At 48.7% G+C, this 27,193-nt stretch overlaps 1 protein-coding gene across 2 annotated transcripts; it reads right to left on the bottom strand.

The window, feature by feature from the left end:
* Nucleotides 1–5,399: 5,399 nt before the first annotated feature.
* On the bottom strand, nucleotides 5,400–26,947 carry LOC119433505 (A disintegrin and metalloproteinase with thrombospondin motifs adt-2-like). Of its 2 annotated transcripts, none has more exons than XM_049659402.1 (9): nucleotides 26,566–26,947; nucleotides 23,824–24,233; nucleotides 22,596–22,728; nucleotides 17,041–17,121; nucleotides 15,486–15,632; nucleotides 13,676–13,935; nucleotides 10,067–10,226; nucleotides 9,510–9,599; nucleotides 5,400–9,048 (listed from the first exon to the last, which is right to left on the bottom strand). In XM_049659402.1, exons 1-9 carry the CDS (start codon nucleotides 26,632–26,634, stop codon nucleotides 8,830–8,832), a joined length of 1,569 nt encoding a protein of 522 aa, XP_049515359.1. In that variant the 5' UTR covers nucleotides 26,635–26,947; the 3' UTR covers nucleotides 5,400–8,829. The 2 variants fall into 2 exon arrangements, with proteins under 2 accessions (XP_049515359.1, XP_049515360.1); XM_049659403.1 differs by lacking the exon at nucleotides 17,041–17,121 and adding an exon at nucleotides 16,770–16,850.
* Nucleotides 26,948–27,193: the final 246 nt, after the last annotated feature.

Below are 27,193 nucleotides of genomic sequence, written 5' to 3'. Positions count from 1 at the left end.
GCTGCATGCATCTTTTTACAGTTTAGTATTAAGCTTTCTTCTAAAGGTTCTTATTCGATCACCATAACGTAGTGCTGAGTGCATCTTCACTCAGCCTGCTTGTGTTCGACGTTCTTTTTTTTTTTTTTTATGCACGTGCACTATCTAAAAGTGTGTTGCTCCGTCCAAGGGTCGTGGTATACACGTGCTGTCGACTATTGTCTTAAGCTTGGTTGAAATACTCGCGTGTATGCAGAAATTCTGAAAGCCTTCGACTCACTTTAATACAATTTTCTCCTGGATACTTCGTTTCTTCCACTTAAAGATTATGCTGGCTTTTGCAATGAACGCTGATTTTTTTTTTTCGTTTTTCTTTTGCAAACAATCAAACGACGAAGAAACAGACAGATCGACTGCTTGCTTCCATACGTGACGTGCTTGCGCACACATGCCATCATCAGCAGAGCGTTACATAATCAGCGCGAACGCTCTCCACGGACTGTGCAAGCCACGCGAGGGTCGCATTATTACGTACTGATCTATGCTCCCGTTGCGCTACCTGCGCGTGCAATTTACGTCAGCTGGCAATGTTGGCGCCTAACGGAACCACGGTAGGGGCGGGCCATGGAGGATTTCCTTCGCAGTAAACCAGGCATGAGGGTGCAGGCAACACACAATGGTTCGTCATGCGACTGGGAGAACAAACAAGCAAAGAACTCCCTGCTGACGAACCATCCGGCGAGATAGCATGGCGCGCATGGGCGCGTGGCAAAAAAAAGAAAAAAAAAAGTGTTGGAATGTGGCGCGGCTTCTACGCAGCATTGCCTACGGGAGGACACCTACAGTGCAAGCGCGTGTGCGAGAGAGTGAGGAACCAAGGTGCAAGAGGTGGAGAACAAAGGCTTTGTGACTCAACAATGTGTCAGCGGTTCAACCGCGTCATTACAGTGTGAGACGTAGTGGGACTGCAGTACCGTGTGAGTGCTAGTAAAGAAATGCGCAACGTATATCTAGACATCGCGGTACGTGTGACACCATCGACTTCAGGGTGCAGCGGGTTGAGGTTCTTCTTGCTGACTACGCGACCATGAAAGGTAAGGCAAACTTTATTCATCCGGAGTCCGGCGCCTGGAGTAGGCTTTTAGCAGCTGTGGTGGCTCATCGACTATGATGTTCTGCTGCTGAATTTGAAGTCCGGGGTTCGATTCCTGATCCCGAAGGCCACATTCAGATGAAGCGGAACCCCATAGACCCGTGTGTATTTAGATAAGTGCACGTTAAACAACCCCGGGTGATTTCCAAAATTAGTGGTAGGCTTTCCCGGGACCTATACGGGGTCTTTCATAGCACAGCTGATGCTTTGGGACGATAAGCTTTATCAATCATCGTGTGGGAGTACGCTTCAATACTTTGCACGTAGTAACTATTGTTACTCATAGTGTACGTCGGAAATGTAGCAGATAAATCTATTATACACAGTGCTTATAGACAGTAGGGCTATTTTTTTTTTTTTTACCTACACTGGCTACACGAGGGTAGGTAGTGTAGGAAGTCGTCATTTTTTTTTTTTTTTTTTTTACTTGGTGTAGAAAAGTGTAGCTCCACCCACCTACACGAAGCCATTTTTATAGCTGCAGTGTAGCATGAAAACTACACTTTCTACACTGCGGTTTCGTTGAGTCTAGGCAGCAGACGACAAACAAGCAGGCTGGCGTTGCAAATGCATGGCGCCATTTTGTCTGCGACTGTCGGCGCTGATATAACGACGATAGTGAATATTCGCTGCAAAGACGGTAGTGTTGGCTTGACAATGTGTCACAGAGAAAGGTGAGCGAATTTTCCAAGAAGATAAAGATGTCTTGTTCACGAATGGTAGTAGCTGTTTCGGATTCGATCCGCGCTGTATTACGCACATTGAGACGTTGCCTTCGTGCCCTGCGCATTCGCGATGTATTTCGCTGCAGTTTGTCTAGATTTGTTGATGAAAGGAAACTCACACACATTTTCATTTAGTTTCAGGCAAGGGCATATACGCAGCCAGTAAATGCGAAGTCAGGCGAAATGCGGAGTCGGGCGCTTTTCGTCTGCTGATGCAGAAGACGAGGCGCTGTCTGCTCTGATTGGCTACAGCCCAATGAGTCAAGTGCAGCACACGATGTCATAGCCTTTGCCCTGCACTACACTCGCCTACACGAGCCTACACGAAGTGTAGGTAAAAAAAATAGCCCTAGTGCTTATACACTTATACAAAGCACTGGCGCTGAACGCAAAGCAATGGACGAACGACATTAGTCATAGCGTTCATTGTTGTGAAAGGTTAGGCCTCTCGCCATTCTTATTTTTACGTTCAACCTTTTGTTGTTATCGCGAGACAGGTTGCAAAATTTTCGGCAAAATTAGACCTGCGTTAAAACAAATTAAATCAGGCGCGTCGTAATCTTGATAGATAATAGTTTTTAAGTGAAGCTTTATAGGCTCACAAGTTGCGGCGGTGGTGGTGGTGTCACGCTGAAAAGTGGGCCGATCCTGGTGACAAAAAGAGAGAAAGAGAGAGAAAGTAAGATAGAGAGGAAGAGAGATAGAAAGGAAGAAAGAGAGAAAGAGAAAGAAAGAAATAATAAGAGAGAGATAGAAAGAAGAGAGAGAGAAAGATAGAAAGAGAGAAAGAAAGGGAGAGAGAAAGAAAGAAAATCGCCACGAAGGTCAGATGCACACACGACAAGCTTCGCTTACCCTCATTTTCTCGACAGGGAAAAGGGCTGGTGATTTTTTTTTTATGACTATCTATATACGCGGTGGTAGGCTGATGCTAAATCCCTTTTGGGTCATTTGAATGCTCCTGCGAACCAATGCAGCAAATAATCCGAGTGGTGAAGTTGGCACCTATACAGGCAATAAGAGCTCCATTCAAGTACACATAACTGAATTAAAGTCATTAAGATGATTACTTGTTAATGACAATAAAAAAAGATCGACTAAGGTGGATTTGTGTGCTCCCTGACGTATATGTATAGTTGTTCATGCAACTCGTCGCAATTCTCGCGGATTCTATTGCTATTCTAGATTGCTATTCGTGGCAACATGCTCCAACAAAGGGCTCTAAACTCGATTTGACAGCCCAATCCGATCTTCATTAAACACTTCGATATATCAAACGACATCGCATGCATATATAATCAGAATGATGGAATATGTTGCATGTTATCATTAAACGGTAAGCAATCAACGTTGAAATCACCCCCATTCAAAGGCGATGGTGTGTCAACCTTGTAGCTTTGCGAGTTCAATGTAGTGCAGTGTTTCCTTTTTCCTTTGAATACGTACGCTTTTCTGCCCCTTCAATATCGATATGCAACGCCTTTGTGCGCCAATTAAGCTTAATGCGTCGTTGATGCGCATCGAAAGCCTCTTTGCGTATATGCATCGTCGACACTCGTTTGTGCAGACTTCTTCAGGAACGTGTTCCAGTGTAGATCTTCTAACTTAACATCTCTTCTCCCACTACGTCGGCTCACTGTGCCGATATAGGCCGATACGATGCGACCGCTAGCAAATTATGTTGGTACACGGTTTTACGGTAAGAATTCCAGGTGCGTTGAGATGACATCGCATACTACAGAACACTCGGGTACAGCCGTCGTTTGCGGCGTCTCTCTAAGGCATGGCACCAAGCGGTACAGCAAGCGCAGGCGTTCTGAAGTCTGCAGCGAATCGAATATCTTGTTTGGGCGTTATGGCGCGTAACCTTGCGTCGAGACACCCAATCGCAGTCGCTATTCTTCCACTCCTCGGGAGCAACACCACAAACTATAGCTTTCTTTCCCCCTGGTTATAAAATTAACGACACCTCACAACAGCAGGTGCAGGCATAGAATTGGCGCCGCTTGCGTGTAATAGAATACGCACACGCAGACAACCAGAGACGTGCTATCGACGTCGCGCACCACTTGTAAAGCCGTCAGAGCAGATGAAGGGGTGAGGCTCACGGGGCACTCCTGATTTTCCTAAAATTTGAAGGGTGAGAAGGGTAGTGGCTACATCGGAAGACCTGATGATGGTTTAATGGCATCCCCTTTGAAAGCCATCTAGCCGGCTTGATTTAATCAGGTATGCTATACATGTTTTTAATCTAGCATTTTTGTATACATCTGTTTAAGCATTTTCTTCCCCTCAAAACCTACCTTGTATCGCTACCTACGACTGTAAGAGATCCGGTCGTATCAATCTCTTTCCTGCTTTTTTTTCCACCAATACTCTAAACTTCTCTTGCTTATCTCCGACTGCTTACCGGTTGATGCTTCCGTCCACTTTGAACCCAAGCGCTTCCGGAAGGTGCACGTTACTTACTGTTGTCAGTGGGTGAGTCCCTTCACATTCCATATGTGTTGAAACTTGAGTGGTGTCCGGATCTTTGCTGCAGAATACACATGCCTCATCTAGTTCCGAATATTTGCTCCGTTATGTTTTCGTCCTTAGGAAACCTGCTCGCGCCTCAAAAAGCATCGCACTGCCCTTTGTGTTATCGTACAGATTTCCCCTTCTAATTCCTTTCCTCTCATTCTTGCACATCTTTATGGTCCTTTTTGTTTCCATTCTTTGCATACAATTCACTGTCTCTATTTCTCTCACTTTCTTTCTGATGACTCCTGGTTGTCCATATAAAGTTTCAGTTAACAGATAGTGCCCCAACCCTTCCCTTTCAAACAAACCACTTAGTAGTAAGCTAGGTCCAAGAACCTGCTCGTCCTCACAAGGTCACGAGCTAAGCGGACAGTTTCTTAGCACATGCACTCGTGCCTATAGCTGTCGTTGATGATAGTTGTTGGAGTGCTGGTGACGATGATGACGATGACATAGCTCTATACGCTCTTATGTCCGAGTACGACTTTCTTGACCTCTTATACCTTTGTTTCCGCTTTTGGGCGCAAGCACGTCCATTGTAATGGTTCTCCCACAGGCTGTGCAGCCTGCGAGCCGCGTCACATTCTAATCCATTTAGCGCAGAAGCGGTTTTTGGCTAGATATCCTGCAGAGATTCCGTTCCAGAATGAAACGATAACTATTTCATGGCCTTACATTAAAAAAAGAATTACACCTCGAAAACTAGATTTCACAAGCGAAGCCATTTCAGTTTTGAGAAGATTTTAGCACATTTGAGCGCTAACATTCTTTTTTTTTTTTTTTTCGTTCTTCTCTGATGAACTTCAGTTTAGACTAAGCGCTCGTTCTGTCTTTACTTCGCCTCGTGCGTTCGCTTTTTTTTTTTTTTTTTCCGCGCTGTGTACCAACCATGCAGTCTTACGAACTCGCTCAAGTTTCCGAGCTCCCAAGTACGAAATATTTTGACACGGAAGAGCATTACCCCTTCTCGAAAGGAGCTCAAATCACAAACACGCACGAAAATCACGCAGAGAGCACACTGGAAATACTTCACATTTTATTACATCGGTCAACAAGAACTTCTGGGCAACATGAGAAATTCCGCGTCGTTCCCAACGACAGTGACGTACAACAAGAACAGGGCGTCGTAGAACTAATAAAACACACCTACGAACAACAGTTCCGCTGTTCTTAGGATCGTGCAAACATTCGTACAAAAATGGACACCAGCTTCTGTGTATAGTCGCAATAACAAACGAGTGAGTTCACGGAGTTGGAAATACACGAGCACGACAAGCTCCAATCCCGGACGCGTCTAGGCACATGTACTACAGAATACTCGGTGCCAACCTTCGGCGTCTGTATAAGGCATGGCACCCAGGTGTACAATAAGCACCGGTCTGCTGCAACAAAATCCTGGCAGCCGCGTATTCAGCGTTCGGGCGTGTAAGCTTGCGTAGATGTGGTGGTGGTGGTGGTGAATTCTTTATTTTATGGCCAACTTTTCATTAAAAAACTGCTCTGTCACGCATCGACGCCATGTCGACGCTGGTAAAGAGAAATTACATGCTTTAGGCAGAAGGGCGTGCGACACATAATAGCAGTGGCAAGAATACAGTGCAGTGGCAAAATAAACAACAGTACTAATTGACGGTCCGATTCGTCTTTGTTATATATTTGCTACTTCGTGCCTTCACCAAGAAACTTTGAAAACTTGTCCCACCACCTCGTCTTTTAAAAATTTATGTATTTCCAGTAAGATTTGTCAAAAATTACGTTCTTTTTATTTTATTTTGTTTTTGCAACAAAGCAGAGGCAACGCCACCGCGTCTTCGTGACGTCATTATCCGAAACTTGTCATACTGTTGTCGGCGAGGAGTCTTTGTCGTCATGGCCAAAATTATCACGGGAAGAATAGCTACGACAAACTACGGTCTATACAGCGCCTGGGTGCGCTGTACGCCGAGGAAGTAAACAAAAAAGAGTGTGTTTATGTCTTTGCAATCAAAGGCATTAATTATTGCATTCAGTGTTCATGTATGCGGTAGCGACTAGATCTACACCACGGGCGCATCTTACTTCATATCCTACTTCAACTTTATCTCTTACTGGAGCTGTAATGAGCGCTGGAATACCAGTTAGATGCTCCCTTTCGGTTTGATCCGTTCTGTGCATTCAGAATAGTTATTGGTGATCATATGGACAAAATTAGGTTGCTGGTCCACCACCAGCAAGCAATTATACTCGATGGTGGGGCCGCCTGATGCCAGCCGTTCATGTTTCGCTAGTGTTCAAGGGCAGGGCTAGCACATAAACGACCTTGGTCCATTACGTATCGATCGCGCCATCCGTTGTTGGCTACACTGCTCTCGATCAACCAACGAGGCGCCTAACTTCTACTAAGTTACCAGTGACGCGACACAAAATATCGTAACGAAGGCGCACACCGGAAAGGACAGATATCTCGCCTAAGTTGATGTCGCGGTCAACAATAACGCAAAATCTAGCCTTCTTTCCTCCGGATTACGAAATGAGCGACATATTCGAAACAGCAGGTGTAGGGTAACTGCCGCTCGCATGTGCACGAATATACGGTATACCATATAATACACACACGTAAATAATTTGCCCAAGACACCCCGTCGTTTTCGCGCACTAACGCTAAATCCACCTTGGCCTGCAAGTGAGGCTCATGAGAGCCTCCTGATTTCACAAAGGTCTGAAGGGTGAGCTCTCTAGCAGTCCTATATAGAGTAATTCTACTCTCCTAGGGCACAGGTAGACCTGGAAAGCGACAGGGGCGCCACCACGAGGCCAGTTGGCACGCGCTGAACGGCCTGCGTATAAGAGTACTTTCCACATCGACTTCACGTCTAACAAGAAGATTGAGTCAGAGTTGACAGTAAGCGGCGCTTCTCAAACGGGAATGGTCCACTATGCAAGCCACGACGATTCTGCATTATCTAGGTCTGGTCTAGCAAGTATATCGAGTAAGAAACGAGTAACATCAGGCGTCGTGTCTAACGACTTTCTCCGGTCGGTTCTGCAGCGCACATTATCAGCGACTAAGATAATTCCACTGCATCAGCGCTGCAGTCATGCTCCTTCCTGCACTACATATGTACAACTTAAAGCACAAAGACCAAGACGAATCTCAGCAGGATAAGCGCTCTTACGTTGCCTATCTTGTTTGCACTGTAAGCAGCGCAGATGAAACACCAACTAGGCATTTTCATCGCTTGACTTGCGGTGTGACAAATTTTAGAAGTACCAGAGCACTTCGAACGCGAAGGCTTTGCAGCCACTGCAAGTAACCACGATGCAATTCGCCCGTCTGTTGGTTTTAGAAGCAGGAAAAAAGCGATGGCTTCTGTCTCACTTTTTTTTTAATGCTTTCAGCGAAACTGAGCAGCAATAAATAAATCATTGCATGATTTTATCTGCATATAACGGGTGGCTTGGCGTGGCAGATGTGACGACGAGCTGCTGCGTCACGCGGTGGGACACATGTCCAAGAAACAAAACTTTTGAACAGGCCTTTCAGCAGGTCCTTCGCGTTCGCGGTGCACGACTGCCATGACCATGCAAACAAAGCCTTGTGGCGCAACGCACAGCGCAGTAAGCAGCCCGCGGAACTGATCGCAGAAAAGTGTATAGCGAACCGATTTTGTCGGTATGTGTTGGACCTAACGAGGGAACATTAAACAAGGCATCGAAAGACAGACTACACGAGCGCAGAATACGCAACAGGCACATGGCTAGTACTTCCTATCATGCGCTTCGCGTAATTCACACGCAATAGAACTTGCTGGCACGCCACACTCACGGCAGACGTCATACTTCACCTTTAACTGTGACGGCGGCAAGTCCCAGTTCTGCAACAAATGGCTTCTTCTGCGAAAGACGAGACGTCCCAAATAAGTGCTTAGGTCAAGCCTGAACGAACTTCATACACTGTTCCTGCGAGCCAGGATTAGCTCCGTGCCCATTTGTTTATGTTTCGCGCCCGTAAACATGCAAGACAACCCTCAAAACTACGGCTATACCACGTCTTTCCACATTCTATGCGATTCTCTAGCCCTTGCCTTAAATTGCGCAGGAACCTTCAACTAGAACTGCTTGTACTATAGGCCTGCCGGAACGCAACTTCCGCCTTAAGGCCAACCTACACGTACACGTACCAGAGCACGAAAACTCGAGCCCACACGCCTTGTGTTTGCCGCGATTCGCGAGTAATGGCGGTTCGAACCTACAAGACGCGCGCCAGCGCGCGTTCCCTCGGCTCACTATTTGCGCCTTGGTCGACATCGTTTCGTATTTTTGTGAGATAACCGGAGCACTAAAATTTGCCTGGATAAGATAACGGGACTCTCGCCGGCGCTTGGACGGGTACGATCTGTCCTGCAGCATCTGCGCATGCGTGAGGCACGCGGATGCGAGCTTTCGCGCGCCGGCAAGCGTACGTGCAGTTTAGCTTTTAGAACCAACTGGGAAACCCGCGACGGAACCAGTTGTTCCAGATTCTGGTAATGTCGGGAAATACGACGTTGACCACGGAGCGCCGCGTCGTGGGGTTAGTCCGTCGTCGTGGTGACCACGGTGCTCCGGGGTGCCCTCTTTGTCGAGGCCGCAGGGTCTGCCGCCTTCCTGGCCCGCCGGACGCACCACGCACGACCCCTCGCGGCAATGCTGTGCACGAAGAGAGGAATTAAAGCCTTAGAGCAGAGATGGCACTGACAACTGAAAGCCCAGAGATGGCGGTACATAAGTTGGCAGTGAAAAAATGTTTAACTTGGAAAAAGATCGAATACATTGGTGTTGTGTTTTTCTCGAAGGAGAGTACCGTGTCAAGACTAGCGCAGAAATATAACCGGGATTTTAGTAATCCTTCAGATCTCTGCACACCTTCAACACTGAATAACCTCTTGTTCACATTTCCTTCTAGCGTGCCTTCGCTCGCTCTCGGTCCTTTAATGTTTAAAGGTCATCGCTAAAATCGTGGCACCGACGCGCTATCTGTGTCTGGAATTATTTTACTACGTAGTTACCATGGCGGTGAGATCTAGCGATCCTGGGTGGAGATAGAAATTTCTTTTCTAGCGGGTACCAAGCACATACACCCGTCGACTAAAGCGCGCGTGCATGCTTACCTTGCCCTTAGCGCATATGGTGCCGTCCAGGGCCGGGTGAGCGGGGCTGGCCCAGGATCCTTCCAGGCACCACAGTTCACGGCATACGTTCTGTACAGAGGTACGAAAAGGAAAGCGTTACGCATGTTTCTACTTAACATGATCACAAACGTCGAGCGCGCTTTCGCTCCTTCAGTAGTGGAAACTTAACAGACTGCTCGGTGTTCAATCAGCGCTATGATCAACAAAACCTTGACTGACGAAGTCCCCGTGTCCTTTCACCCCCCAACCCCTTTTCAATAAAGCTATTCCTCCTCCTCCTCCTTCCCGTGTCAAAACGCTGACTCCAGGCCGACGTTTCCCTCGTTCGCCCTCTCCACCTTCATCTCCTCCTTCATCTGACCCACTTAGTCTTATTTTTATTAAAACCGTACACAGTAGCATCAGTTCTTCCCAAAAATCTGAACGTTACCACTGCCGAACAACAGTTTGACAGATTGAAACAGGCTGAATCGCGCAATCTGCATGCAACGTCACACGCTGTCACACGGAGTGTCCGACGATGGGCATGTACTTGCATTGAAGGGGCTCCTGGACGAAGTGTACGCACTGTAGTCCGTTCCCAGAGCCAGCTTGCACTGGGCGTCCGCCGGGAAAAGCTGGCCGGGCAGGGGTTCTCCGTCCAACTCGGCCACTGGTTGGCTGGTACGTGACGCCAGGCACGACGACGTTCGGCTCCTGCGAGCGGACGCAACTATACTGTGCGACCTTGACCGCTACGTCATATCAGCCCTACACTGCTACTATATAGTGGTAAACTGTGCAGACCAGGAACCCAGTAGAAGTAAGGATTGATTGATTAATTCATTGACTGATTGATTGATTCATCCATTAAATGACTGATTGGGTTATGTCATAAAGCAACTTTGAAGGTTACGAGAGACGCCGTAGTGGCGGGCTCCGGATTAGTTTTGACCACCTAGGGTTCTTATACGTGTGTATAAGTCACACTAGCGTTCTTGCATTCCGCCCCCGTCGAAACGCGGCTGCCGGCAATTGGACCCTCGACGTAGTGCTCAGCAACACAACGCCACAGCAACCGACCCAGAGCGGTGGTTTACAAAGTATCTAACTATAGCAGGCTGCTACGAATGTGACTTTTGCGACAAGAACGTTCTGCGAGCGCAAATACTCTTAAATTCTTGCACTGCACGTTACCATGTACCATGTTTGCACTGCATGTTACCAGTACCATGTTTCTTTAAATCTCTGAAACCATTCCACGCATGTGGTCGAGCTCGGTCTGCTTTGAGGGGGGCAGACAGCGACACCTTGAGCATGAACTAATGGCGGCCCACTAAAGAATCACTACGGCTCATGGACACGCAGCAGGAGTCGGATGAAACCTCGCTTATACGGCATCGTCTGAGCGCGGCCTTCTCGACGTCGTCAACTGACGACGACCGCATCATCTCTGTTTACCAGATTTTCTTGGCGCACAAGATTGACGTTTGAGTCACTGACATATGTATATAAACAAATATATATCTCTCAATGTGCGGTATAGTCCCGTCCGTGGGCTGAGCCACTCTAACGTTCGCCAGGCTGAAAACGGCGCCGGTCCTGTGCATACCCTTCGGCGACTACGCGTGAAGTCAAAGCTAAAGACGCTGTCACACCGGGCGAGATTTACCCCAGCAAACAGCCCGTTGTTTGGTGGCTTTGCCGTACATGCTAATTGGTTGAAGACGCTTAACGCCTTATAGGGCGACGCCTAAGGTATGAGAGATCACCACAGTGGAGTGCTTGACATGATAATTTTGGCCACACAGGACTTATCGCATGAACCGAATCTAAGCACACGGACGTTTCTGCGCCCCGCATGCGTCGGAAGAACGCTGCCGCGACCGGACACCAAACCCGTGGCCCCGTGATCAGCAGCAGAACGCCTTAGCACACTGTACGTGTCACCGTTGCTGGTCAGGCTCTGCCATGCCGAATCAACTGTTATTGTTAAGATTCATGACGGAAAACATGCATAGTAGGTTTCGTTAATTCGTGGCGACACGAATCCCAGAATTAACAATTACACAATTTCTCTTTACGCAATTTTACATTACGCAATCCGGTCCCGGAGATAGTGTGAACTGAGGCGGCCTGAATTACCAGGGGCATTATATATACACCGCGAATGCAGACGCGAGCTTCCGCAGAAAACAATGACGCAAAAGCGTGTACCAAGTGCAGAGGCGACAGAGCATCCGAAGAAGCGTCGAGCGGAGCAAGAACGTCTACGATAGGTTGCGAAGCGTGATTTAAAATGCGATCGCATGCTGGCTCGTAAACGCGAAGTGAAGCAGCGTCGAGTGGCGGCGATGAGCACCGAGGAACGTGAAGATTTCGTCCAGAAACACAAAGCAGAGCCGCATCGATATGCAGCGGAGAGCGGCTTCGAGCACTAGTGCACATTTGGTCGTAAATGCGAAGCCGTACAGTGTCAATACGCAGCGAGGAGACACAAGTGGTAAGGGCCGTGTGTTCGGAACGTATATGAGTCGGTATCGTTTACGCGTGTGCAAATGGAGTCTGGTTTCTGTCGGACGTGTCTGCGGTATTAGGACGTTATAAATCGTCGAGCGACGACGCTTGCATTGACAGAGCGACGCTTCCTGGTTAAGTGTGTTCAACTAGCTCGTGCGGTCTATACTTACAAATGGTCGCTAAACAAAGAACAGCGTTCCTCGCAAACAGCGAAGAAGACTTCGCTTAAATCGAGTTGCGCAATGTGTGGTGATACGTGTGACTTTTGATGCGAAAGCGTGAAATAGCCCATTGAACGAGAAAAAAAATTACACCATCTTCCCGTAGGGGAACCCTGAGTAGAATGCGAAGCAGCTACTCAGGGTTCGACTCAAGTTCCCATTAGTTTTCAGATCGGCCTGTCGCCGCTGCCGTTGCGTGGCAGCGGCCGAGCCCTCTTCTCCGCGGCGCTGTCCACGGCGCTGACACTGGCGTTGACGCTGGCGCTGTCCGTGGCACTCATCGCGGCGTTGCGGGAGGAGAATGAGAGGACGAAGTGAATGATGATGAGTGGGCGCAGCACCGGGGGATCATTCGGGCAAAACGCCAGAAGCATTCTCCGGAAGCCGGAAGCTGGCTTCCGGAACCAGAAACGGAAGTGGAAGCGGAACCGGAAGTAGACGCCGCACGGCGGAGGGAGGGAGTGACATAGCCCCGAGCATAAGATGCTTCGCATCTAAAAAAAAACGCCGCCTGTCGTCCGTAGCAGCGAAACGGCACCTAAACTAGCATTACCATTGGCTGCGACGCCAAGTCAAGAGCACGCCTCGACGAAGTTCCCATTGGCTGCGACGCCACATCACGAGCTGCGTCTCTACGGTGCAGAGAGGGCGGAAGGAAACATCTGCTGCCGCGAAAGCGCGCCAGGTGTTGCGTGAGGGGAGAGGGCATCGCCGTTACGCCACGTAACCCTCGCTCTCTGCACGAGCGCTCTTCGACGGAGCAGAGCCAATGCCTCCTAGATAGCAGGCGCCTCTTGACAAGCACCCTTTACTTTTGGCACAATGACATATGCATTTATTAGTGTATCCTCACTTGCCTTGACTGAAAAGGAGCATTCGTATTTAAATGGAGTGCCGTATAGACTTGTGTAAGGGCCGCACTTTTTTTTCACAACTTTGACGAGGTGCGGCCCTTACACGGGACATAACCATTTGGTTCGGCCCCGTATAAGGGCCGCTACTAGATGGTTCTAAATACTATAGGCACGCGGAAGTACGCAGTGCGCAAAAATTCGCCGGTGCACGCGCGTGGCATCGGGGCACCGAACGCGATTACTTCTCCGCTGGAAATTGTTTTCCCCAAATTTTGGGCTGCCAAGTTGGGGATGCGGCCCTTGCACGAGACTATAGGGTATTCGTATCTAGAATATTGAATGCGATAGTCAGATTGAGTGATAATGCGCGTAATTCGTGGTGGTTATAGGGTTGCTTTATGCTGGCGCACGCGCTTGGCAAGACTTTGCGGGTTTAGGTCAACACTAAAGTTCAGTTAGTCTGGCATCATCCCGTGTACTCCATGTTTCTTGTGTAACCGTTTCTTTCGCTGGTTTTCACCTTAGTTGAGTTAGTTTTTCGAGTAAACACAAGGTGTGAAAGCCTACTCACGAGAGGAAGTCCTCGAGGTATTGTCCCGAGCACGTGGACCAGCCGGTCTTTCCGGCGCCCGTCTTGGCCGACATGATGAAGCGGTCCGGGTCGCAGCGGTTGTCGGGCGGCCCGTCGTGGTGCATGCCTAGCGAGTGGCCCAACTCGTGCGCCACCACAAGCGCCGCCTCGAGGCTGCGCGCCTCGCTCAGGGTGCAGCTGTATCGGCACCGGCACATGCCGTTCACCCACGCCAGGCCCAGCACGCGGCTGTTGTTGCCCTGCCCCACCACGTGCGATATGCATACGCTGAAACACTCTTCACACTTGCATCACAAAAGAACTCGGGTGTCACTATAGACGGTTACAACTTAAGGAGCCAGGAGATGCCCCGCCCAGATGACCGAAGCACGGCAGCCGATTGCCTCCGCGACTAAAAAAATAGTCCATCCGACGCGACTCAGCGCGGGCTGCCATGTTCTCCGTCGGCGGGCTCACCGGCCGTCCGGCTCAAGACGTCAGTCCAGAGTGCGCGCCCATTGGCGGAGGCTCGCGTGCATCCGCTTTTGAGGGGTAAATGCCGCTGCCTTCTAAAGTTGTACCCGACGTTTTATAGCGGTGTCACTTCCCATTCTGACAGAGCGTCCCTTACTTTTCGCCTAGTGCCTACGGCGTTATGCGTTGCGTCATGCTTTGGGATGCGGTTAGAAATCGTCACGCTGTTACCCGTGAGAGTCTGAAATTGACTCCCGTTCATCTCTTTCAATTTCTGTGACAATATATTACGGCAGCGAAATTAAGCTAGGTTTCTATGACAGAAAAAAAAAAAAAGGCACCGCACTCCTTCGTGAATCCTTAGCCGCGTTTCCGAATCCTTACGAATCCTTAGCCGCGTTTATGGGTCAGTAGCGAGTCCCATTATCTTAGCGTATCACGGTAATTGCTATGCGAATGCAATCGTCTACACGTGGCTCACTTACTTTCCTCCGAAACTAATTTTCGATTATTTGCGCTCCGACGTTCTCCCCTTAACTCGTATAAATGCCCTCACTGTGGCGACTACGCCTCCCTCTACCACACTACACGGGAATGTCTCCAACCTGTCATGACCATAAAGTGATCTTGCGATGACGTTGTGCTTAATTTGCTGTGTGAACCTCGTGTTGCCACTGTACAGTTGACCGATTCTTGAACAGTACAGCGCGAGCGTCGACTGGCCGGCTGGTGAATGCCTTCTAACGGCGCGAAACGACGAATATCAGCAAGAACTTTTGCATCTCTCGAAGATCTGTCTCGCCCTTGCTAATTTCGTCGCTTCGCGCCGATAGAAGGCGTTCACCCGCCGGCCAGTTGATGCTCGTGCGGTACTGTTAAACATTCGGTGAACAGTAGCACGAGCCTGCGCTGGTTTCACAAGTTATTCTTTTTTTTACTAATCATTCAACAATGTTCACGACCACCACCATCACCATCATCAGCCTATATTTATGTCCACTGCAGGACGAAGGCCTCTCCCTGCGATCTCCAATTACCCATGTATTGCGCTAGCGTATTCCAACTTGCGCCTGCAAATTTCCTAACTTCATCATCCCGCCTGGTTTTCTGCCGTCCTCGACTACGCTTCCCTTCTCTTGGTATCCATTCTGTAACCCTAATGGTCCACCTGGTTATCCATCCTACGCTTTACATGGCCTGCCCACGACCACCATAACCACCACTAACGAAAACGACAGGAGGGGCTTATAAGATCGAAATAGCTTACAAGAGCTGCCGCTACAAAATATGAATCGCCAAGCTTATCTTGCACCAAGATTGTCTTAGGAGCACGCACCTTGACGAGGTCAAGTCCCGAGAGCATGAGTGCGTGATCCCAGCGTCCCAGTCCCTGCTTCGCGGCCAGCTGGTTGCGGTTGCACTGCCACACGCAGAAGTTATCCAGGTAAGCGTCGATGTCACCACCGCCAGTGCTGGGACCCCGCTGCAATGGAGACAACACGACCACGCGCCATCGGTTATACGTGTTACATGAGCAGAGCGTCCACAAGCAACACAGTTTACCTGGCAACGAGGGCAGAGTGGCACGTCATAAGTACACGCAAAATTTATAACTACGCGAAAAACATACTTCTCACATGCGCCTCCCCGAGACTGTCCCGTTAACCAGCATCGTTAAACCATGTTTATGCCCCCACCAACCCCCTCGCACACGCATACAACTAATTCATAAAAAAATTGGTGCACACTTAAGCTTCGCCTTTAAGAGTGGAACGCGATAGCATCCAAAGGTCCCCGACTGCTTCTCACGCTTCCCGGCAACTGCAGCTTATGTAATCGCAATGTTTACCGGGAAACGCTGGCGGCGAACGCTATGCACGAAGGCGAGCTTACTGGTAGAAACGCGCCCTCTTGCGTGGGCCCATCTTCTGTTACTGTTTCGCACTTTTAATATTTCAGTCTGAGAAGATTTAACATAAAAGGCTTGCGCTATCGGTGTTTTGTTTCATGATATTTGTTTATGGGCTGTCGTTCTCAAAATTTTAAGGAATAACTTTGTAAAGAATGTAAGACAAGGTATGAGCAACTTCAGTGACAGAATGGTGTGGCAATATAACCCGCATATACCGCATGTCATATAGCAAGGCGTGGCATATACATATACCTAAATATAATTTTTCTCTAGCGGACAACGCCGAAACCGGATTTTCTGGAACACGGGGCGTTAGAACATAAAAACTTACTTCGACAATGACCGGTTCTTTTCTGACGTTTGCCTGGTCATTATTTTGGTTATGCGTTCGTTTGATGTGTTACGCTGTTACGTTTACAACAGATCAGTGTCACTCAATCAATGCACAGGATAACTTATAAGCCGGTACACATGTCTAACACATTTTACTGGGCGAGTAAGGCGTCACAGTAAATCAGGTTAAGCACACTCGGCATCGCAGAAATCCCACGTTCGGTGCCTCGTTATTTAAAAGATCAAGTTGCAAGAATTTTTGAAGAAAAAAAAAGTCAACTGATTTGTGCCATTTGTGATTTGTGTTGGTGCTAGTACTGGTACAAGTTCTATAATGCGAAGCATCTACCGCGGAAGTACTCCGTGCCAGTTCACCTTGGAGTCGACGAGTTCGAGGTTGACGATCTCCAGTTTAAGTGGCTTTCCCAACGATCGGTACTCCAGAATCAGCTGGACCTGCAGCGAAGAGACGATAGCGGCTGCATTAGCAAGATCAAGTTGCAAGAATTTCTACAAAGGTCTGCAGACATTTTGAAGAAAAAAAAGTCAACTGATTTGTGCCATTTGTGATTTGTGTTGGTGCTAGTACTGGTACAAGTTCTATAATGCGAAGCATCTACCGCGGAAGTACTCCGTGCCAGTTCACCTTGGAGTCGACGAGTTCGAGGTTGACGATCTCCAGTTTAAGCGGCTTTCCCAGCGATCGGTACTCCAGAATCAGCTGGACCTGCAGCGAAGGACGATAACGGCTGCATTAGCAAGACGCGTCTTCGACTGCGAAGCTCTAAACCTTGACCAAGGTCTGAATCTCAGATAGTTGGCAAGGTAACATCTTTGAACGAAAACATCGAAAAAGAAGGGACACAGCGAGTGGCAAACACACACAGCGCTGACTTCCTGCTGATTTTATTGACGACAAGTGACACGTCTTTAAGCATTCACAAAGAATAGTCCAAGCCACTACGCACGCGTAAAATGCTATCTGGGGCTGTAACTTTTTTTTTTCCTTGTTCCAGTGGACAGTCACTGATCAATGACGGTAACTGTAAGATTGATTAACACTCGGGCAGATTTCAACCAAACAGGAGGCCCTTGAAAAAACTGGAAGTGGTCACAACCACCACCAACCAAAAACCACAATAAAAACAACAAAAAGAACAAAAAAAAAGAAAGCAAGAATGTGTAGCTCAGAAAATGTAGATCGTCAAAATGTAAAAGTACTAGTGCCAGCAAAAGTCGACATACAATAAAGCGCTTCTCCGACGACGATTCATTTTCTTCAACTACGATTAATGGACGGATAACATTCGCATACGTGGTGCACCCTCTGAAACGGGGAGGGGACAGGTGTCGCACGAAGCTCGTTCGTTTTAAAGCGGTCGACTTCGCCGCCACATTCTGAACACAAGGACAAGTATACAGACCCCTAAAATATAGGGCAGAAATATTGACGCATTTTGTTTTAACAAAGTGGGCTCCCGAAACTTATGTGGTGTAAGTGCACTAACGCATGATGATCTCTCTACACAGCTGCTCCTTCGTGGAATTGTGTTTATATTGTGATGTGCACGGCATCGTCACTGACATGATACAGAAGCACTACGATATAAACCACAACAGCGAGCATGCACATTAACACGGGCACCTCTTCCAACAATGCAAACATGTCTTACAGCGCATACATAGACAAGGAGACAGCAAGAATGACGGAAGACAAACGCCTAAGATGGCGGTTGGGGTTCGTTTGAATTTTGAGTGCTTACTCATGTTGGCTTCGTGTTCTGGAGGGGGCGCTTTTGTCGTGGTGTCTTGGCTATATATGCATGTTATTCGAAATAAAAAAAAATTCAGTTGGACAGCGCTTGTCTTTCATCATTCTTGCTACCCCCTTGTCTATGTATGCGCTGTAATTCATGTTTGCAATGGAGTACCAACTAGCTCGTACCCAAACCCTCCTTCCAACAAGCGCCCTACGGTGGCTACGTGGCTACGTGGCTACGGCATTCTCGTGCTCAGCACGAGGTCACGGGTTCGATTGGCATGCCGCGGTGATTTCAAGTTTGATAGCTAGAGGTGGTACGCGAAAACGGTCGTGTACTTACACGTGGGTGCAGGTTAAAGAACCCCGAGTGGTCAAAGTTGACCCGGAACCTTCCAATTCGGCAACTGCTAGCCCGCGTGTTGTTTTAGGATGTTCGACAAAATCTATCAATCAATCAATCACCTCCAGAGGGCCTTAATGCTGGCAAGTCTATCTGCACACTGCGAAATCGTGGCATGTCAACCGCAAATGGACATCAATACAAATGCGACGTGGATTCGCAGAAGCGATGAATCCGTGCTCTATGCAATGAAGTTGCGAAATCATGCGCAGCGTCGGTGACTGTTGCAAGCAGGGATGTCGATGACACCATTGTTACCTCTGGCTCTGCCAAGGTGGATGCGCGTGCGCGTGTGTAATCTGTGTCCTTGCCCTCGCGGCGAGTAACAGGACAATGAGAAATGTTTGGACCACGCCCGAGCTTACTGATAAGCGAACGGTCGTGCGACGACGCCGTTATATGACGTCACTCGGCGTACACGGGGGGGGGGGGGGGGGTAATTATGCGTATAAAACTCACACGCTGGAACCTATGTGGAGCGAGGCTCTAGTGAAGCGGTTAATCAAGTGCTATAAAACGTAATGTGACGCGTACGATTATCTTTATTGCCATCCTTCCTGTGCAACGTGTAATCTAATGCAGCGTTTGCGTCTTTGCACCGCGCAGGTCACAACTTCAATGTCGCGCAACGTTAACGTTTATGCACTGCACGGTTCACAGGCTATGCTGAAGCGCAAACAGCAGCTCATGCAAATGCGCACTTCAAGACGCTGACGCCCTGACGTCTTCGTCCGCAGTGACTGCGGATGAAGACGACGTTCGATGTTCGTCGAGGGATGAAGGGTTAGCAGAGCTGACCTGAGAGAGAAGTACAACGCGTAATACAGCGGTAAGGGTGAATAATAGAGAGCTTTAGATTAGGGGACGCAAGTGGCTTACGTAAGCAAGAACTAGAGGCCCACGCTACTGCGCATGCGCAGACCTCTTGATTAGGGGACGCCAGCGGATTGCGTACGCAAGAACTAGGGGCGATGGTACTGCGCATGCCCTCCGTACCCTACCCTACGGACTCCAACGTAGGGGTCTGCGCATGCGCAGTACCGTCGCCCATAGTCATTTGCGTCCCCTTAATCTAAAGCTCCCTATTATTCCCCCGTTTCGGTTCGGGGTCTGTAACCTAATGGAATCTGGCGCGCGCACACGTGCTCTCGCACGAGCGTGGTCCCGCACGAAGATGCTACGCGACGTGAGGTACGCACCTATTCGGCAAGACAGCGGCAGCCACGGTCAGGAAAGTCCGAAAGGGTACGCTAAGAAGCATTCGGCTTTAAAAGCAAAGCACATCGCAAGAAAAAAAAATAATTCACATCTTAACGTTATACGTTACAATCACCCGCCGCAGTAGATCAGTATATAGTTATGGCGTTATACTGCTGAACACGAGGTCGAGAGTTCGATTCCCCGGCCGCGGCTGGGAATAGGGATAGGCGGCACTCCAGACGCGCCAATGGCCTCAGAGAGCTACCTGGCGTCGGCACGAGAGAAGTGCGCATGCGATTGTGACCTAGAACAGAGGAATGATGTGCTGGGAGACCGACGTTCGATTCCGCCAACGCGGACACGCGATTTTCTTATTTAAGTCCCGGAGGGTTCCCAAAGAAATCTTCACTTTAAATAAAGAAATCTCTCACGTCCAACTCGTGTTGGAACTGGGTTATGCAAAGCATTAGGTCTCGGGTTCCCGCGCCAGGACGCGCTCTTTGCTGCGCGACATTGCTACGCCTCAATTGTTTGGCGCGGCGCTTCTTTTGAGCCTCCTTCTCAAGCAGCACGAAGTTCTCGCCTCGGAACCATGGGGGCAAAATGGGGCACGCGCAGCTGCTCTCGCTTTATTAAGCAATTGTTGCTATGTGATGTGACGCATGGCTGCCGTGAGGGAAGGAAAGCGGTAAATTTGACTATTATTCACTCGTTCCATAACTGCATCTATTGCGTAATTAATTGGTAGAGCATCCGCTAGTTGCGTTCGGCGGCTGGGGGATCCGAGGGTTCGAATCCCATCAACGGACACATTACCCTTTTGTTGAAGAGGACCCAAACAAGGCGAAAAAAAAAAACACCTACCACAAAGTGCCTGGTAAGAGGGAAATAATGTTTTGCATAAAAAAAAAATACAAGCAACACACTTGCTACTCGAGATAGACTTCACGACCCGGTCCCCTAAACAGCGTGCAACGTGTCTGGAAAGATGGCTGCTCCGACTGTCAGCAACTTGAAAGGAGTTATAAAACCTATTGTGTACGGCTGTTGGTACAGCTTGCCGTATACGTCGAATCTCACGCGTGTGAATTCTGCTTAAGTCATCGATGCATTCGTATACACAAATCCAGACGCGAGCGGGTAGGTCGAAAAGCCCGGCTGAGACTTGCCGGACCCGACAAGGCGTGTACGTGAACACGTAGCTGACGGGCTGAGATGTCAGCGGCGAGCGGCATCGAAACGAGAAAACTATCCCGCGAGCACAGCGTCTGGTTCTTAGCTCCCGACTACGAACCGTCGACCCAACCACTCCAGGCTTACATGTTGTTAACAGGGCTTACATAAAGCATGCCTGCTGTCAGCCTACACCGCGTAGGCAGGGCTGACTGAGCCCGACCGGCTATAGCGTTTACACGAAGCTAAGCAAACAGAATCAACCGCTTTCATGGAGTTTATGTAAACAGCACGAACGGCCGGACTCAGAGCAGCAGCGACTCGGCCAGCTCAAAGTACGTGCCTGCGGTCTTTGAAGTGTAAGAAAGGTGACACCATGACAGCGCATGCGCAAAGTCACAGTCAAGAACGGATTCGCTCACTGCCACAAAAGCTTCCAGAGCATTTGAATGATTGCATGGCTGCTTGAAAACATGGATACGCGCAGTTCTAAACACGTTCCATAATATAAGTACCGGCCCAGGGCGGTAACGTCCTTTGATAACTAGACATGACCCAAGGACTAAACTTAGAGACGTCTCACTACCGAGCTTCTGTTGAGAGGCTTTTATATACTAGTTAACATGCTTAGCCCTCTCCCTCTTCCTGGGACAGGCTTCGCCCACCATTTCTTTAAACAAACTCTTCCGGTCTGATCTAATGCGCTACTAATTGTTGGTCACCCATCAAGAAGAAGTATTACGGTTTGCGCCACAGGACTGGTCAGCATAGAGTATTTAATGTGATGTATATAATTGAATGCCCGAGGCCAAACTCAAATTACGACATGATTTCTGCGAAAATCTGCAACGTGGCATTCACGACAGGAAAAGTTGACCTGAAAACCTTATTACCTCAATCACGCTAGGCGACTATTTGTCGCTGCCCCGTTTCGAAGGGGATGCTATTAAGGATCCTCATCATCATCGCTAGCGTCCACCATGAATATTTGCGCGAAGCTATAACACATGGAAACACACGCGGATTTATCAGGAACAACAGACTTCGCAGTTGAAGCTTACGGGCCCGGCGATCGAACTCGGCACCATCACCTTTCCGCAGCAGTCACTCTAGCAACTGAGCCATATAACAGGGAGCTAGTCGATGGAAGGGCGAAGGCGAATCAATCGAGAACTCAAAGCGCTGAGTCACCAAGTGAATTACGAGGCCGGAAATTCGCAAGGCGGAAGAAGATTCACCAAATGGAAAGGCAAACTAGTGTAATCATCATCATCACCATCATCATCAGCCTATATTTTTGTCCAATGCAGGACGAAGGCCTCTCCCTGCGATCTCCAATTACCCCTGTCTTCAGCTAGCTGATTACAACTTGCACCTGCAAATTTCCTAACTTCATCACCCCACCTAGTTTTCTGCCAGTCCTCGACTGCGCTTACCTTCCCTTGGCACCCATTGTGTAACTATAGTGGTCCACCGGTTATCTACCCTACGCATTACATGGCCTTGCCCAGCTCCATGTCTGTCTCTTAATGTCAGCTAGAAAATCGGCTATTTGAGTGTAATATCCTCACTCAAATATGATAACTCCAGTATTCTATGTCAGCACTTCGTCAGGGTCTGCCCTTACACTGTCCTGGTGCTAAGCACTAGTGTTGAAGAAGCGTACCTGTTCAAGGATAGCCGTGAGCTTCGTCTGCAGTGCCCGCTCCGTGGCCATCGCGTTGCTGAGCGCGGTGTCGACGAACACTGCGAGCTCGATGGCACGCTCCCTGGATACCGCCGCCTTCGTCTTCGTGGCCCTATAGAAGGAACGCGTGCAAAAACGTAACCGCACACGGCTTTCGTACGCGCAATTTACGCCACTTAGTTCAAGCTTAGTAACCTTAACGCTCTATGTGCAACGGGAGGGATCTTCAAACATATACAGGGTGTTTCAGCGGACACTTTCAGAAATTTTTAAAGGTTGACTCTGGCAGATAACACAATTCTAGTTCTTGGGGTGGTCTACTCGAAGAGGCGGACATTCTTGCACAAAAAATTTAAATGCGTAATCAACTAATTAACAAGAATTCACTAATTAAGATTTTAACTAGTTATCTTATGGCCCATATTGCAATTTGCAAATTCTAGCCGTCGAGTTCGCAAGGTGGATCCACTTGGACCGAATTCTCAGGATAAAACCAGTTACGAGATAATGATTCCCGAACTTTGCGGAGAAATGCACTGGCGTTCCAGTTACTTCCTTAACAAAACGTCGTTTTATGCATTGAAGCACTAAAGTAACTGGAACGCCAATGCGTTTCCCCGCAAAGTTCGGGGATTAATATCTCGAAACTAGTGTCATCCTGAGAATTCGTTCCAAGTGGATCCGCCTTGCGAACTCCACGGCTAGAATTTGTAAATGGCAATATGGCCCAGAAAGTAATTAGTTAAAACATAATTAGCGAATGTTTGTTATTAGTCGGTTATGCATTTAAATTTGATGTGCAAGTATGTCCGCCTCTTCGAGAAAACCAGCTCATGAACTAGAATTGTACTATCTGCCACAGTCAACCTTAATTTTTAATTTTTTTTTTTGAAAGTGTTCCCTGAGACACCTGGTAGGTGAGTATAGCACCATTAAGAGCTAACTTGGGTATGTTGCACGCTTTCGCGGTCCCTTGTAAAATTCTGCAGTATCGCTAGTCACGTTTCCTTCTTCCTGGGTTCTGTTAGCAAATTAGAAAAAGGACGCAATGGCTATACGCCGATCGCTGGTTAGCGTAAGCTATAGCGTTAAGGGCGACGGCTCTTGACTGTTTTTTTTGTTTTGTCACAAGTTTTGAACCAACGGTGTATTGCGGTGCGACCACTTCTAAATCTGTCACCGAGAATGAGCAAGAAACAACTAATACCTGCGTCTTCTGGTGGACAGCTTGCTCCAGAAAGTGAGAAACTTGGACTTCGGGGATTCACGGCGCACCAAGTGTCCGCCACCATCTTCGAGTTCGACGCTCACGTCACCGTGTCCCTGAGACGGCGCCACAGAGATCGCTTCGCCCTGGGCCGTGATGATGAGGGCGTGCACTCGTTTCTCATCGGGACACGCGATCACTACGGCTCGGCCCGTGGTGCTGACACCCTGCTCGTAAACCGGGCCCTTGTAGGTGCAGTTCTTCACGGACGCCGCACCGCCTGGGAAGGACTCGACTGACGCACGCTTGCGGCTAAGGGGCACGTACAGCCTCCGGTCTCCAATGCGCACCGACAGCACGTCTGGCTCGAAGAACACCTGGACTGGCTCTTCGCTGGCCACATTGCCGACCTGGAGGAACGTGGAAGGGAAACCGAGTGAACGTGAATCGTAAAGTGTGACGGGCAGATCATCATTAACATCATCATCATTATCATCATTTATGATCGGCCTATTTTATGCCCACTGAAGCATGAAGATCTCTCCTGTCGATCCCCAATTACCATTGTATCGCGCCAGCTGGCACAATCTTATACCGGCAAATTTCCTAATTTATTCGCACTATATATAGCTAAATCTCTGCCGCTCTCGACTGAGGTTCACTTATCCCCCTGGCAAGCCATTCGGTTACTGGAGTAGACCATCGGTTATCTGCCCTAGTCCTGTCCAACTCCTGTTCTTCTTAATCTCAACTAGCATATCGGCTACCCACGTTTGCTCTTTAATACACGCAACTATATTAACGTCTCTTAACGTTACGCCAATCATCTTTCGTTCTATCGCTGTGATGATGATGATAATGATGATGGTGGTGGTGGTGGTGGTGGCCTCTTACTATGGCTCGTACCCACACTGGGGGATTGCCAAGAATTGTGTGCCTGAACTTTTACTTGACGTTTTGAAATATTACGTAAGCTTCATCATCATCATCATCATAATCATTACTAGTCTAATAAAGTGAAAGGCTAAAGAGAGGCTTCTTTCAGATATATCCGATTATTTCCTGTCCGGTGTCAGCCGCACCGATACTGTGCATGCTAATTTCGTAATCTCATCATTCCATCAAATCCTGTGCCATCCTCGACCGCGCTCCTATTCCTTAGGAAGCAATTTTGTTGCACTAAGAGACCGCATGTTATCTTAATGTTTTATGCATTACATGACCTGCCCGACTCAACTTCTTTCACTTAATCTCAACTAGAACCGCAACTAAACGCGGGCGATGTTATGTTACACATACGTGTACTCCATACGACAAACCACTTCGCATCCCGTGAACCGGGGAAAAAAAGAAATAGAAATTTCGTCACAGCGAATGCATCCGGCCTTGGTTGAAGGATGTGCCTCGCTGTTGTTGTTGTTGCCTATCACGTATATGGCTCCTACCCACCTGCATTCCCAACTACGGTGAAGTGGCGAGGAAATTTAGCTTTCTCACGAAAAACTTGGCATTCCCCTATGGTTCACATACAACTCGACAGTTCAAAATTTTAACAAAGGGGGGAGACATTGGTCATATCATGGGCATACCGCGCGCTTATATCGAACAATGACTACTTCATCAACAGCCTGAGCGTTAGAACATACAGCTTCTTCAGGTAATCCAGTTCGGGTTTTCAACAGTCGTCAAAGTCCGTGGAGGCGAACAAGGCCAGTCTATGAAGCACGCTGAGGGCATCCTCCCAACGGAAAGCACGAATTAGCTTATATTTTAACGTTTGCGCAGTACGGCACCCGCAAACTGAATTATTTGCTTGACCGAAGTCTTATAGCTTCAGAACGTACAGATCGCTCCAGCAATTTCACCCTGTAGTGTTTGAACAGTATCCGCTGCTTATAAGCACGTGCAATTTTTGTCTCATAAGCGCCCACCGAATAGCTGTGCCTAATAGGCTTGAAGAAAAAAGGACGAAAGACATCTTAATTGAGACGTCCCGTATGCACTGCCTAACAATTCCACATATTTTCCACATTATCCTCAAGGAAAGGATGCGATACTAACGCTCAATAGCTGTCAATAAGATGCCGAAAATGGGATGGAAAGCATATGAAGTTCATGGAAGGCGTGCAAAAACGTTTCGGAAGGTATATATGCCGCAAAATGTTCCGAATTCATTATGAACTCTATACTGTGTACTAAACATTATGAATATACTCAGACAGAAAGCGAGGTTTGTTTCAACTGCCTTGTCGAAAACTTGAAAGGGTGACAAGAGCATGCTTCGAATGGGCGCCCAGAATAACTTGACGTTCCGAAGATGAGACCCCAGCTGACCCACAACCACGCGCACGCCATGCGATAAAATGCGCTGAAACTGAAGGGTTAGCTGCGTCTCATGGAAGTTTCGTGTAATAAGGTACCTAGAAGGCTTCTGGTCGTACCGAAAGTCTTTTCCCGGCAAAGCCTAGCGGGTACAAGGTCGTGGACTACCACATCATCAGCACAGCCGATACGTAGACACGGCAGGCCTGAAGCTCCTCAGTAACTGCAGTTCCAGATTTAAGCGTACGGTTCGTTCCATCAATTCGAATCCAGGGCTTGAACAGTTTCCAGAGCGTAACAAGAAAGAAAGGCCGAGTTCAGCCTTGAAATTACGCACGTTACATTAGCTGGACATCTGTCCCCAAGAGGAGAGGACTTCGCTCATTCCCAGCTTGAATACAGCGTAAGATCCGGGCTTACCTGGGCACTGCACGAGCCAACCAGAAGAAGCAGGCGAAGCGTCACGCCGACTGCTAGCGACGTTAGCATATAGTGTTGCGCGGCAAACGAGCGACGACAGGCCGTAGCGCGCGGCGTACGTCGCCGGCGGCCATCCTTTTTCGAATGGCGCTCGCGGCCCTCGGGTCCTTGGGTTCACAAACGGCTGCCTGCTCGGGCGTGACGGTCTCTTCCGGAGACCATCCACCTCGCGTTCGCCGCTTCGCTGTCGGAACCACCGAGAGCGCGCGCGCGCTCCCCAAACCCGACGCGCAGCGGCACGTCGCACGGTTGGTCTCGCCAACAAAGACGACAAGACCTGCGTCCCGTCACTGACGCCGGTGGCGCTGATGTAGCCTTGGCCCTGAATCTCGACGGGAGCTCGCTACATGCCGCCATATATACGCGCCGCTGACTCACGGGAACACGCACGTGGGAGATGCACATAGCGCGAACGCAGCGTGACTCCGCAGTACAGTATACGGCCAGGTATGCGGTTGTCATCCGCCGGAAGGAGTTGGCAAACACAGAAGTGCATACCGTGCGTACCCAGTAACCTGCTGTCAAGACCCCGTTCGTCGTAACACGCCTTACGGACCAACTCTGACGA

The sequence above is a fragment of the Dermacentor silvarum genome, chromosome 11 (assembly GCF_013339745.2).
Source record: "Dermacentor silvarum isolate Dsil-2018 chromosome 11, BIME_Dsil_1.4, whole genome shotgun sequence".
In the NCBI taxonomy this organism is placed as follows: Eukaryota; Metazoa; Arthropoda; class Arachnida; order Ixodida; family Ixodidae; genus Dermacentor; species Dermacentor silvarum.
This window is presented reverse-complemented; position numbering and strand designations above follow the sequence as displayed.

Coding starts and splice junctions, on each gene's coding strand:
- LOC119433505 (XM_049659402.1), bottom strand. CDS start 26,634: ATGCTAACGTCGCTAGCAGTCGGCGTGACGCTTCGCCTGCTTCTTCTG. Junction 24,234..26,565: donor TTGGCTCGTGCAGTGCCCAG/GTAAGCCCGGAT, acceptor ACGTTCCTCCAG/GTCGGCAATGTGGCCAGCGA. Junction 17,122..22,595: donor TCACGGCTATCCTTGAACAG/GTACGCTTCTTC, acceptor CCTTCGCTGCAG/GTCCAGCTGATTCTGGAGTA.